Source organism: Charadrius vociferus, unplaced genomic scaffold (assembly GCF_000708025.1).
Source record: "Charadrius vociferus isolate BGI_N301 unplaced genomic scaffold, ASM70802v2 scaffold356, whole genome shotgun sequence".
Taxonomy (NCBI): Eukaryota; Metazoa; Chordata; class Aves; order Charadriiformes; family Charadriidae; genus Charadrius; species Charadrius vociferus.
This window is the reverse complement of record NW_009648717.1, coordinates 2,504,693-2,519,776: the sequence shown is the minus strand read 5'-3', so window position 1 is coordinate 2,519,776 and position 15,084 is coordinate 2,504,693. Positions and strand designations below refer to the sequence as shown.

At 41.8% G+C, this 15,084-nt stretch overlaps 1 protein-coding gene across 1 annotated transcript in view; it reads right to left on the bottom strand.

The window, feature by feature from the left end:
- VPS13C (vacuolar protein sorting 13 homolog C (S. cerevisiae)) overlaps nt 1-13,477 on the bottom strand; it is a 135,366-nt gene extending 121,889 nt beyond the window's left edge. Inside the window, exon 1 of the mRNA XM_009886726.1 lies at nt 13,330-13,477. Coding sequence (XP_009885028.1) covers nt 13,330-13,477 — 148 coding nt within the window. The remainder of the gene's footprint in view (nt 1-13,329) is intronic.
- Between the last annotated feature and the right edge of the window lie 1,607 nt (nt 13,478-15,084).

The following is a 15,084-nucleotide window of genomic DNA, read 5'->3' as shown; positions in this document are numbered from 1 at the left end:
AAGTGACTCCAGCTTCAGGGCCAACACATTACCTGCTGCAGAAGTTTACCCGGAAATGACTAAGATAGGTAAGTAAAATACTGATGAGGCAATAGAGGAAAAGTAATAAAGATAGGTACAAAACTCCTTCTATATGAGAAATAGCATAGAACTCCTCAGGCTGCCAAACACATCAGATGATAGAATAGACTTAAAAAAATTACGTGACACAAAGACAGTGAATAGGGAACAATTGTTCACCATTTCTTCCAATGCAAGACCTGCAGATCACCAAATGAAGCTAGTAGTAAGTTCAAAAGAAGGGGAGACACCTTTTTACGTAACGCACAGCTAAGGTATGAAACACTTTGCTACAAGAATGAATGTTTACATCAATACCAAAAGCTCTGTGACAAATTCGTAGAGGAGAAACCTGTCACACACTATTACTCACAACGAAATGGGTTGCAGGTCGGGAAGCCCCAAAACAGCCCCAGCTCTGTAGTCAGGGCTGTGTCATCTGAGCTGCTCTTCCAGTCCTTCTTCACCAGTCACTCCTGTGATACCCTGCATCAGCACAACACTGCGCTAGGGGAGCTTTGGATTTCACCAGGCATATGGCTATTCCTATTTTCTGGCACAGCCCTATTACCTGCAGGACCATTAGCCGACAGCAGCATTTGGTGGCCACACAGCTGCTTCAGTGGGCAGCACAGTGAGCAGAGCACAACACCACCATGCCTTTGGGTTCCCTGTATGGTGGAAGTTAGCTTGCCTGTGCTTTGAGCCTGCCACACCTACAGAGACAGAGAGCCAAGTTTTACCCTACTGCTATGTTTATTTACAGTAATTTGCTCAAACATGGACTTTCACCATTAAAATATAACAGCATGAATATGCAAATCATAAATCCCAGTCAAAAAGTGAAATTAGCAAGATGCCAGGTACCTTATCTCTCCTCTTCAGTTACATCGTGACTTATCACAGTTGACATTTCAGTAAGGCTGTAGTAGCAGATCTGAATTTGAACATTCATAAGGAGAAGATGCAATACACCAGCTTTGATGTCAATAGAATGTCAGTCTCTTGTCTACTTCGTTCAGACTGAACTTAATTGCAGGAACTGCATTAATAGTCAACATAAGCCATCTGTTTAAACATGTGTGTTTTGAAAAGAACTGCCACGTACAATAAACATACTCAACTGTAATGACTCATATATCTGTTTATGTGAAATGAGGATTCGGCAATTTCCCCCACAAAAACATTAAATTACAGGTTAAAAGCAGTTTTATATCAAGTTCGTTTGTTTACGTGGCAGGTCCAACAGTCCGACAGTTTTGATGCACTCTGGGGAGTATGTTAACTGTGCTTTGCCAACCTTCCCTCAAGAACCTGCTCGGTAAGTCAAAGCTGCACCTTGAAACATCAGAGTTCACGGAATTAAGTGGCCAACAGGCACATAGTTACAGTTGAAAAGTGTTTTTCGATACATTTGACCAGGGTGCACCTGGAGGCAGGATACAGTATCCCAGGTGCGATGCAACAGTTAATTCCAAAACATCCCCAGGAAGCCTGGCGGTGCTGGCAGCTTGGCTAGGTGATGTCTGTAATCACTGCAGGCTCACGAATGAGATAAGCATTCATACTGATTATAGATTTTACTGACCTTCAATCCCTGATCTTGGATGGGGGGACAGCTGTTGCCCTCTCCTTTGCAGGCCAAAGCTGCTTCAAGTGGCTGACACAACACCTGAGCAATTACGTACCAACATAGGAAAAGTCAGAAATATGCAACCTCCCATTCTATCTGTCAGACTGACTCAGAAAAACAAGCTTTCATTCCTTTGTTATTCCTTAGAAGTAGCATCTAATATGCACTTACTAGAGTGAAACAACATGCCGTTAGCTATCACTTGTGGTGTCATTTCTAAGTAAGCTTTGTTAAATTAATCATGACAATGCACTGGCACCTGGACTTATTCAGCAGCAGCATAAATTATGAATCCGCTTCCATACACACTGAGTAGGGATGCAGAGCCTGGCTGCGTGCTTCCCACTCACACATACAGAGTAGAATTCCGCTACATTTATCAGTCGTTAATATGCAAAACTTTATGGGAGTTTATAGAGAGGCTCCGAAGCTGGAGGGGGAAGGGTGGAAGAGAAAAAAAAAAAATCATATGGTGAAGGCACATCATGAATCAGCAACTTAACCACCTTTCCTCCTCACCTGGAGGATAACTTGACATCAATATGGCCTTGCCCTTTTTTTTTTTTTTTTCTTTCTAGAACCATTTAAATTCGTGGGAGATATAAGGAGACCTCATTTTATTTCCTAGACTTTTCTATTGCACAGACTGCTTGTTCCAATGAAGCACAATGCTTCATTAAATTAAGAGGTCAATAATTGTGTTTTAAGATGTACTTCAATACACCAGTTTCCTCATTAAATGTTTTCTGTTTCATATACTTGAGTGAGTCCTAGTCCCTCAGTGGATTTTGTTAATGTTTATATTTCTGTAAGTTTGTACTGGACATGGTGTATTTACATACACAGATGTAAACTTTAGATTACTGTGTTTTTCTGCAGATAGGCCACATCTGAAGTGTCCAGCCATCTCAAATAACGCTCACATAATGAAATGGAGATGAAGAGGAGGGCCCACGGAGGCAGATGAAGGTGGCTGTCCAGTATCAGAGGAAACGGGACTGATGGAAAGCAAAAAGGGGTAAACTTCCTCTCCTGTCACACATGGGATGGGAATATAGTTCTTACTGCCACTACCACTAACTCAGTTGTGCCTTTAGGGAAAAAAAAAAAAAAAAAGAAAAACGTGTTACTTTCATGGTAGCTATAGGCCTGGTACATTTGACAGCACGATAAAAAGAATTTTCTCCTCTTATATCTCTTTAGACTTCACTGTATCACATGTACAATATAATAATGTACGTTTATCTAGTAAATTGCTTTGCAATGAGGGTTTAGAGTCACTCTTCAGAAAAACTTAAAACAATTGTCTTTGCTTTTAAAGTGCTGTCACTCTGGGTTATGCATTTGGAATTACCTTTAAGAAGGAAACTGAATTTAGGAAAGTGCTGAAGAGAATAAACAAAAAATCCAAAAAATAACCACCACTTTTATGTTCTTGCATCTCACAGACAAGAACCTAATTACAGAATCCTCAAATAAGATACAAAACATACTGACCTATTTAACAGGTGCTAGCTACAGAAGAGCTAAAAATCACGAGAAGACTTTTTTCTAAGTTGCTTCTCAAGGCCTTATTACAAATTAAATTCAATAACCAGGACCATAAACAGCACCCTGATTACAATGAAAACTCTTTCTTCTCTGCTATAATGGAATAAAGAAAATAAGGAAGAAAGATTTTAAAAAATTGGGTTTATCCCCCTCAATCTTTCAAAGGGCAGTCAGTTTTGGTCATTTTATATAAAAAGGCCAGGCTGGATGGGGCTTCGAGTAACCTGGTCTAGTAGAAGATGTCCCTGCCCATGGCAGGGGGGTGGAACTAAATGATCTTTAAGGTCCCTTCCAACTCCCTACTCTTACCATTCTATGATTCTAGGGGGGGGGGGGAATCGATCTTCTCATCTTATCCTTTATATACATCAGCATTTTTATATCCTTTCATGCTTTGAAACCCATTATATTCTATTCAGACAGCAATGGTTTCTAACTGCAGATAAGACATGCTTTATTTTTTTATATAACCCACTTTAACTGAGGTATCTTTTTATCACATACTGCAAGTCTTTTCATCCTTTGAGCCCTTAGTCCTGCAGTCTATGCAGTCAAAAATCTTGTTAATTTCACTGTAATGAGCAGATAAATGGACCATGGCTGAATGCCATGCTGCGCACTGATAATTTATCAAATTATTTTCATGAATATACTTTAAGCAGGGGAGATGCCAGACTTGGAGAAGCTGGGGGCTAAAGGGTCCATCAGGAAAGAGTCTACGTCTTGTATCTTCACAACTGAAACACAAAATAAGCCGTAACAAAGATGAACGCTCAAGTATTGGATCTGGAAATAGTTAATAGAGTCAAAGCTAGCTGAAGGCATAGGCAAAGTAGACATGTATCTCTGACAGTAGCAGGCAGCCCGCTCTGGCAGCAAGCGGCTCAGGAAGGGAAAACACACAGCTGTTTTGTGCTCTAGCCTTCCCAGGGAGGGCTGGAGAGCCCAGGGAGGGTAACATCAGCACCGAAGGCAATTGCCTCTTCTACTTCAGCCAGCGCTTTTATTTTAATCAGGGTCTGTGTGCAACAACTTACAAATCCAGAGAGGATATGTAAAATAATAGCTTGAAGCAGTCTGCACGATGAAGTATTACCTTTTCCGTTTTTGTGCACAACAGTCCAACCACTAGTAAAAGGAATAATGTTTTGACTTTTGAGGCCATCTCCAATGTAAAAATATATGTTTCCAAGAAAAGAACTATAGTAACTGGGCTCCATTACTATATATCAATATTGCCCTTGTCCCGTAGCTTTAGTTTTAAATAAAGAAACAATGATCTGCATTGAAGCTCACACTTTCAGTTTTACTCCAGGTGCTCAGATATTACCAGTCCATTCTTTGGATGGAATTGATTTAGGAGAGGGCAGGGAGATAGATGTGAAGAAATCTCAAGTAAAACAGGTGATTAGCTCTGTCCTTAACCAGAAAAAGTTTTTTGCCAGAGAACACACCAGAGAGAAAAAGAGTTTACTGTTTGCAAAGGAGGTGATGGAAAAAGAGAGAAGAGTCAGGAAAAAATCGGGAAGTGATGTGCTAAAAGTCTGAGACAAAGACTCAGAGGGACTTACCTTTGAAACAGTGACAGCTGATAAAAGAGCAAAGTATCAGCTAATAATAGGTTAGGTAAGACTCTGGACTGCAACACAGCTATGTGATGACAGAATTTACCCTTAAAATAACTACCAGTTTGTTTACAGTGTTTTCTGTTTATTATAAATAATTTAATTTAGTAGCCATTGCTTGTACGCTTACATGCTAATCCTTCAAGAGCAGCTCCCACTACATCCCAAAGGGCAGCAACAACCACAGTTTGGAGCCACTCAGTGTCCCCAGGACAGCACTGGGGTGGCTGCCCAGAGAGGGCTTCTCCCAACTTCAGCGTGCACTGCCCCCAGCCAGCATATGGGGTGTTCACTGAAAGAGCACCTTTCTCCCTAGAACCACCAAACTGGTCGTATCTGTTTCAAATTGAACAGAGCTGGTGGCACAAAATGGTATGATTAAACCATAAGCAGGACACACTCTAAACATGTTGTACTCTGCGTTGTATTTTAGGAAGGATATTGTTGTTAGCCAGAATTGTTCTGCCTGTGACATAGTTTATATTTTTAATTTAAGATAAACTTTTATTACTTCAGTTTTTGCAATAGTGAAAAAAAGGTCTATCAGCAAGTGAAAAAATAGTGAAAATAGTGTCTACCAGCAAGCTAGTAGACACTGCAAGGAAAGGGGCAAGAACCGCTTAACCTCAAAGCATAAGCAGCAAACAATGAACCATCTGAACAGCTGCATTAAATCATAAATTAAACCTATGCATAACTCATGCCTGTGAGCTCTTCAACACAGCAAATGTACCACAGACTAGCAGACCAACTTGTGTTGGAATAACGTCCGCAGGCCTAGAACACCAGCCTCGACTTTAGACTGCAAAGATGCAACATTAGAACAGTCAAGTTAGCCTTAAAATGTAGATATTTTAAGTTATTCAGATAGATGTTCCAAAAGCAGCAAATTTCTCTCAGTAGCATCAATAAGAACTTAAAAAGCAAGGAGCAAAGGAGAGAAACATTCACATATTTTAATAATCTGCAGGAGATACCACTTCACTCAATAACAACATCCTGCTCCACTGGTACACCATCTGGTTTTAGTACACGGTCAACTGAAGGAACATTATTCTGATTTAAAGTTTACTGGGTGATTTCAAAAGATTAGGGTCACAATTCAGTGGGTTCCACAAAGGCAACACTTTGAGATTATTAATAATATTGATTTCCTATTACTTCTTTTTGCATTAGAGCAGGAGCCTTTGTTAAGAATTGCCCTGCGTTTTGTGTGGTTCCTAGATGTCAGCGCCTCTATCAGCACCCTCAGGTGAAGCTCTCCACTTTGCTGTAAAGCAGGTCCGGAGAAGAGTTATATGATTCTAGACTCTCACCTTGAATAAACTTTGCTGTCTAGAGGATGTGAATGTAAAGAAGTTTTAAGCAAGGCTTGGGGTTGTGGGGTTGGGTTTTTTGATGTGTAGCCCATCCATTACAAAATCTGCAGCTGGTTTTCAAGTTTTTCAAGCAGACTGTGAAACATAAAGCCCCCTGCAGTAATCCCAATGCAGCTGTACTTCTCAGGAGAATATTCCTATCTTTTCCTAAAAACAGGATTTTAAAAAGAGGTTCATGGCCAGAATCATAATTCACTGTAGCTGTGTTACAAGTTATTCTGTTTCTTTCAGTGGCACTATTTGCAGCACGACTTTTATCCCAAAGTATTCTCAAAAGAAACATGTTACCTAGAACACCCAACACCCAAAGATGACATAAAAGCGACGGGTAGGACTGAACAGGGAGCTGTACCCTCATTCTCAAGCTTTCTGCTGGGGCTACCGCCAACACTGATTTCACAACCAGCGACAGCATTTATCTACCTAGTACAAAGATGGCCTGAATCAAATTAGACTTACCTGTTTCTCTCTTTCTCAGCAGTAATTGAGTGACAAAGTCTGCAGTCTGTAGAACCACAGCCAAAAAAAACCCCACACATAAGTGTCTTCAAGAGACACTTTATTGGGTTATTATGGGCAATGCAGATGTTATTTTCTCAAATGACTTCCTTTGATTTAAATTGCCTGTATTCCAGCTAGACTTCTTTGCTATGTGCCCCACAGGAAGCAGTCTGTGCAGTTTGGGCTTCCTTTCCCCAGCATCCGGGTGAGCTGTTGCCTGTTGACAGCTGCATGGCTCCTCTGCCATCTACAGAAACACCTCTCAGGAGCAGTTCCCTCCTGAAATTGTGACAGTTTGGGCTCCCCTAGCTGGGCTTTAAGATTAGACACAGAGAGGACACTGTTAAGATTCTCGCGGGCAACCTTATGAACAAGAGGAAAGTGTGGCTGCTTGGACTATTTCTGTCTTCAGCCTCCTGCAGTGTTTCCCCTCTAAGCCTCATTTGCAATTCAAGAAGAGGGGAGGCCATGGATAACAATATCTTACTTAGCAGATCAAGCAACAGTAGGAAAGATTTCCATTAAGCAATGTACCAGTCCATTTATTTTCACCATTAGGAAAGCTACCAAGTAATTTAGCTGCTACAAGTGAGAAATAACAGTCACACGGGAAGGTGGGTTTGTGTATCTGTTACCTTAAATTGAATGTTGTTCCTGTGTCTGAGGCAGGGAACGTCCCTTCCTACAGCTCGTCAAAAGGGGTCAGCTCCTAATACCAGTGCTGTGCCTGGCCCAGTCATGTTGTCTGCCCCAAAGGGGAAAACAGCATGCAGTTAAACCATGCAAAGTGATTAAAAAAATCTTGCTAAGAATTCGCACATTTGTTGTGGTGGCATTCGCAGTGAAAGCTGCCCAAAGCTCTCCATGAGAGCAGGCTGCATCTTGGTTACAAGTAAAACAAGGCAGTTATAGGATGGCAAACTCCCACTGGCCGCTGTCAGAAACTACTAAAGCCCCGCACAAATATATTACCTATTCAGCTTTAGCAGTTTGAATAATAAAACTTACTCAATTCAAGTGCCAGATGAATTGTTACTTGCCTCCATCCCTTCAGTTTAAGGGGTTGTCAAAACTATGCAAATTGCCTTGCAAAGGCAATTGCTGACCCGCAGCAGATACTATGCACACCAATTATGACTGATAGTTTTCAGACGCTTACTATTTTAAGCTGAGACACAAAAGCCCAAAAAGTTCAAATCCTTCTAGGCATATATCTTGATGATCAGGGCCTTAGTTTCCTCATAGATAGCAAAGAGTATTTCAGTATCTACTAATACATATACTACACCACCCTTTTTCTTTGCAGGGGGTACTGGTTTAAGATCTTTCTCATTAAGGTTTTTTGTCTCTTCTGGCTGCAAGCATATTAGTTCCTAACAAAGTTTGATTCAAATCCTGCACCCCAGCCTTATTCTTTAGGCACATAGATCTTTTCTTTCCATAGGAAACTGATAGCAAGTCCTCCAGTGTTTGGCATCATACTAAATATTTACACCTATCAGAATTTCAAACTTGGAGCAACTTGCATCCCACCCTGCCCCATACCAGCACTGCAGATGCACTGAATCTTGGAGCTTCTCAGTGACATTTATTTCTATTATCCATTTCAGCTAATCATTGGAAACACCTGCCCTCACAGCTTTGAATATTTTACCTCTCTGCAATCCACAGTCCAAATAGCTCAAGATCTTTGCTGACTTATCCATATAGAAAGCAAGCAAACATCAGCAGTGATTTTACTAGTGTTCAGTACACCAGTCTGATTCATCTCTCTGCTGTACTCCATTTGTGTACTTTTTCTTCTATAGACTTTCTAGTTCCCCATTGTTGGAAGATGCCTGTTTTCAATAAGAAACAAGACTGTTAGTTGCATTGCACTCCTCTAAAGGGCCACACTTTACAAATTTTGGATTTCAGCTGTAAACATCAAGTTCTGCATTACAGGCAAATAATGGGAGGCTTTAATATTACAATATTTCCCACAAGTAAATGTGTAAGGCATTCAGCTTTTCAGGTTTTAAGTCTCGCTTAGTTTTCCAACACTTGCATTTTATACTGATGGGTATCAGAAGTTTTTAACTTGGCACTTACAACAATATTCTGAGATTCCCGTTGCATGTAATGTAAGCTGGATCAAACCACAGATATTTGTAGCAGTTTAAGAAAGACAAGATGGGTGAGACATCTTCTATTACATTTATGGTATTAGCAAAACATATAAGCAAAACGTATCCAGGAAAGTTGCCTTCTGTATTTGGAAAGTGAAACTGAATAAAAGGAACAAGGGAGGTGTGATTTGAGGAAGCGAAGAAGATGAAGCCAGACTTTCTCAGTGCTATCGGAACAGACAAGAGGAAACGGGCACAGACAGAAACACAGGAAATTCCATTTGAACATAACACAAGAGGAAGAAGAGGAGAAAAAAACCCATAACTTCTCTACTCGGAGGGTGGTCGAGCAGGTGGACATATTGCCCAGAGAGGTTGTAGAGCCTCTATCCTTTGGAGATCCTCAAAATCCAGAGCCACCTGCTGCAGCTGACCCTGCTTTGAGCAAGGGGTTGGACTAGGTGATCTCTGGGTCACTGACAGCCTCAACTATTCAGTGATTCTGAAGCTGACAAAGTCACAGGCCAATGTCATAACAAGGATGGTTTTTCTTTAGAAAAGAAAGAGTTCTTATCAAGAAAAAGGGGACTGTGAGTGGTACCCAGTCTTCAAATAGTATTTGTTTACAACACGAACACTGAGTGGAAATGTAAATAAGTGGAGTAGATTAGCTCCATACTGATACTCCTAGACCCGCATTTTGTTTTTCTGCTTTATCAGTTTTTCTTCCAGTAACTTCCTTGCAAGTATGCTGCATTTTGACCTTTAAAAAGGTCCCAAAGATTAAATGTCCCTTTGTTTCCCTTTCTATTCATACAATTCTCAAGTGTTCTGCTCCCGTGGGCCGGTCAACATTAAAGCCTCATCTTCTCCTGTGACTTCCAAAAGTGACAAATCATTCCTGCCAGCTGGACGTGTTTGTTGTCCTGTAACTTCCAACCAGTCCCATGCCTGAGGCAACCTTAACTCATTCATTCCCAGTAAGGTATCGTTAAAACAGATGGCTAAAGAAAGCCACATGCATTTTTAGAACAATACAGAAATATTCCAGATGCCTCACATACCTCTTCATCTACATTTACTAGATATGCCCTTTCCTTTCCAACAGAAATACTTAGGACAAGTCTTAGTAAACTCACTATTGAATTAGATTTGTGCTTAAATTTTACGCAGACTTGGATAATGTCCAGCACTCGCAGTGGATTAGGAAAAGCTCTCAGTTTTATCAACTCTTTCATAGTAATGGTGTTGTTTCAGATTCCTCTGGATGAAGTACATACCCCAGCAAAGCATCCTGCCACAAAGGCAGCTGGCTTAATAAGCAACAAAGCTATAGAATAGTGTAGGAACCTTTCTGAACAGAAGTCAGAAGTTTTCTCTTAAAAATAAAAATGCAAAATGATTTTTCAAGTGTATTGCATCCTCTGTCAGGGCACAGCGATAATCACCCTATCTGAGGAGGTGCTTCTGGAGCCAGTTGCACCTACTTGGATATTGTCCTTTGCAGCACCCCCTTGACAACACCTCCACTCCCAACCCAGCCATCCTCCCTCACCGATGAAGCACAGGTGGCAGACAAACAACGCTTACCCCTGGATGTGCCAAGTACTTTGTTGTCTTAGTTGACAACAAGATCAGCTATTGCTCCACAGTTCTTTCATAGGTACAAAAAGACTCATTACCTCTGCGCAAAGGGAGAAATAAAGGGGGTTTAACAGGAAACTTCGTAATTAGGAAGCACAATTTAAGTCCTGGTGTATATACGCCCCTTTCTGAGTAATCCCACTGCATGCAGCTTCTCGTAACTTAATGCTGTTCCCTAACAAAGTTTCTAACCTTAGCCAGACTTTGACTTATACTGTTAGAGAAAATTAATTTCAAGAAGTCAGTTACACAATTCACATTAGTTCAGGAAACCACATCATTTTGCAGATACAAACAGGACAAACAGCCACTGGGCAAACTTGCAATATATCAGAGCCCTCTCAATGCACCTTGCAGCTAGGTTATATTTCGCTCTAACCTTATTTTGAGAACAAGGTCAGTCAGGTCTTGTGTTTGGGAAAATGCGGGACACAAATCTTGCAGGCGGCACCTTCTGAGCCCCTCAGAAAGGGACGCTCCCCACTGGAGGTGGCATTCACTTCTGCCAGCCCTGTGCCCTGAGAGCAGACAAGAGGTGCGAGTCCCAAGAACCACTCACTTGTAGCATCAAATCTTGCACTGCTGAGCTATGTATGCAAAAGCAGCTCTCTTTGCACACAGCAATAAGCCAAGAGACCATTTGACACTGACCAAGTATTTTCACAGAACACTTGAGGCTATAGCCCTCTGAGAGCCATGGCGTATCATCACACACATTGCTGTTTCATGCTTTCTGCCCGTTTAGATCTCTCCCTGCCCCACTTTCTGCAAAGGATGAATTCAAAGCCTATTTAGCTCTTTCAGGATCTGAGGCAGGGAATATCAAGCACAGAGCTGGGCTAACCAAGCATAGACTGCATCTCTGAAAAGCCTCAGCTATGATTTGAGACAACTTTTTTTATCCATTAAAATAATCTGTGGAGGCTTGACTCTCCTTCCCCCACAGACCAACTGATCCAAGGCTGTACAGCTGAATTACTGGCTTGAATCAGCTTTGACACTTTAGGCAAGCTAATTAGGGGTGTGAAAGTCAACATTTACCACAGTTGCTTTTTCATCACTGGTGACATTGCTTTTGCCAACACTCAGCACGAGCTATTTGCCTTTAACAAGCTTTACCAGATGATTCCACCCGCTCCACCCCCAACCCCCAACCCCCTGACTTCAGCTCCAGGGTTTAGTCTGAGGTTCAGCACAGCCATCCCTACAGGCCGGGCAGCAGGTCATGCTGAGCCTGTCTTTAACACCAAAGCTTTGTCCTGCTGTTTAAGTACACGCAGGAGCAGTGCTGGGACCTCCAGCTCAGCTGTAGCTCTGGCATCCAGCACTGCAAAAGCCAGCTCTGCCCAGTGCCCAACTCCTTCTGCAAAATTTAACGCTTGGGATCCCAGCAGAAAGCAATTCTAGCAGGTACGGCTCTGCTATGGGCCCTGGGCTGCCAGAAGGGGTCAAGTAACACGTGCTTACAACCAGGGTATCATCTAGAATCTAGTTACATAAACTAAATAATCCGATGTAATCAGAGAAACCTCAGACAAGTTGGCTCTGGCATTTCAAGAGAGCGTCTGTTATTGCTATTATATGTACTGGTATGGTAAGTCCAGGCTTACTGCTCACTGGAAACAGCTAATGGTTAGCACAGGAAAGTTTGGCACAAAAAAAAAAAAACCAAAACCAAACCATGACAGGTGGTGTAATGAAGACCCAGAACTGTGGCTGTTCCTCTCACTAAGAAGCAGTAATTGTAAGGTTTTTTCAGACAACTTTCTCTCTCACCTTATGCTCCTTCAAGTGCTTCCTGATTTTGCACTGAAAAGGCTGAGAAATGGAAGTAGAAAAGTCATTAAGACTTAACAGAAAGGAAGCAAGCTGGAAAATCTTGTTCAGTGCTTTCCTGTCTAGTACATGCAATGCTTGACAAGGTCAGGTTCTCACTGTACCACTCAGGATAGCTAATTTTGCAGCATTAGAACATTTATAGCCAGAACATTAGAACATTTATAGCCAGAAATAGAAAAGTAATAGCAGAAGGAATAACAAAATTGGAAGACAGCTGTCTGGTTACCTGTGGTGGTATCTAAGCAAAAGAGGCTGTTAATTCTTTTCGCTCCTGTTTGTTGGACCCTTCCTTTCATCTCCGGGACTATGCTCAATTCCCGATACCTCACCCCAATTGCTATATGCCACCAGCAACCTGGGCTGTAGCCGTTTCTGTTCCTGACAGGAGCAAAAAAACTACTGGAAGCTCTTTTCCTCTCATAAGGATCCCCTAAATGCAAAGGACCAGCAGCACAAAACACAGGACTTGCTTAGCTATGCCGATGGAGGCACACCGGGCTGATACACAAAGAAGGTGGTTGCCCCTTTCCCTGCTCTGCAGGCAGCACGGCGCTGTGCACAGACCAGACTGAGGTCTGCTTTTGGGCATCGGCAGCTCTGTCCCCTCCCACCACCTGTGTTTTACATCAGTCACCTGGACTCAAAGTAGGTTAGTTCAGACACTCCGCAACATTAAACTTCATTTTACCTCTGCTATGAGGACAGATTTTTCAGCATAATTTTAGTCTTTTCTTCTAAGACACTATTAATAATGATATTAGAGTACAATTCAGTGACAGTCATCAGCATTAAGTCTGTATAGAAATGCCATTGTATTTAAATATGCAGATTAATCTTACGCACCTTTTTTTCTTCAGAGCACATAGTAATGGAAAACAGATAGCATCTAATTATGCCATTCATTTTGTGAGCGTAAGGCTACTGTTTGTTTTAATCAAACATCCTGCTGCAAAAAGCTATCAATAGATGTGACTCATTACCTTTCCTACCTTGGCCAAATATCGTGCCCGACAATCCAACCACCTCTGCGAGCCAGAAGTTCTCTAACCTAGATGCAGGACAACTGCCCGTCTCTGAAGCAGGCAGCAGTCGCTGGAGAGCATGGGGACAGCCCAGCGAGCACACGGCCAGTGGCATGCCCTCCCCAGTGCTCCTCCAGAGAGGCCCTTACCCTGAGCAAGCCATTTTACACAGATTTCTCCAGGACAACTCGGCCAGCCTGGGGCAAGTAGCTTGGCAACCCAAAGATAGGCGTTTTGCAGATTTATCGAGCTGTTCTTTCCTCAGTTCTCCAAGGAAACTAAAAATTACCCACAGCAATTAATAGTTAGACTGAACCCAAGAAGTTTTGCCCATTAGGCCGCATCATATGTTCAGTCTTTTGCCACAGGAACAGGAGTACCAGCCTCCTCAAAGAGCCCCCTCAGAGGCGCTGTAGGTGCCCCTTTTCAGCAGCACCTCTCCAGACCCGCTCTGAGAAACGGGAGCGGCTTAGAACAAGTGGTGCAATAAATGGAATTTGATACCGCAGTCACTGTGCTGCCTAATCCCCAGTCTACACGTCTGTCCTGTCAGGCTTTTTAGGTCATAGATATTTGCTTCCCTTGGTATTATTCCCAAACTTTACCTGAAAAGCAGCACAGTTACAGGAATTGCATCTTACCCTGCTGTAATTCAGCACATTACACTGCAAACTGTATTTGAGAATAACCTGTGTGGATTTCTAGAAAGAAAAACATAAGATTTGTTTTACAGTAACATTTGTCCAGAATTGAAGACATATGCTTAAAATAGCTGGGTTTGAAGAGGCCAGCACAAGTAGTACTTCCAGTGCAGCTGAAAGAAACAATATTTGCTTAGCAAAACATGAGTCCAGGATCTTGGCAGAAAGAACTTATTTTCCTCAAACAATTGTCAGGATTTTTTTTTTTTTTTAATAAAATTAGGAGTTGATCTTCCAACTAGTGAACACCACTGAACCCAGCTGATCAGACTCCTCCAAAACCAGAGTTTTGCTTGAGAGAGTCATTTACGCTACCATATTTTCATGGTATTTTAGAAGTTCCGAAAACTTCTGAAGAGAGTATTTCTTAACTCTGAGTAGCTGTTTGCTAATGCCAGGAGGTGGATTTTCGTCTTGCTGCTGACTCTCATATAAGCATTGAGGCATTATGAGTTTTTCCCAGCTGAAGTATCCAGTTGCCTTCTTGTTTGCTTATGCAGGTGTTTTACGTAATAGCCCCAGTAAGGCTGACGCTTTCGGAAAGCAGCTGCAGCATAGGCAGCATTGTAAGAGCTCACCACCAACAGTTTAGCTGACCTCTAAGAGCACAAGAAAACAAGTCCTACGCCCTCTAATATTCAAGCAAATTGAAGTGTTCAAATTGCATTATGATTTTGCACTGCTAGTAAGAACACCTGATAAGCAACACCCTAATGCTCTAAAGGGATCAAATACCGCAAAATGTAAACAGACACAGTAAAATGGGGGGGAACGGGACAGCACTAAAACTGTTTCCCATCTAGCTTTAGCCATACTTAGTCCTGACTCTGACTAATGTAGCTAAATAGGTACTCAATTCAAAGTTCTTATACTAAAGAATAAAATTATCAAGAAAAATCTGGAGTTAGATTATTTACCAGAGAAACACACAGAGGATGTCTAACTGTCCTTCCCAAGCTTAAACTTTCCCTTTTAATCAGGTTTGTAAGTCTGCTGCTGCTTTCAGCTGAAGGAGCAAGCG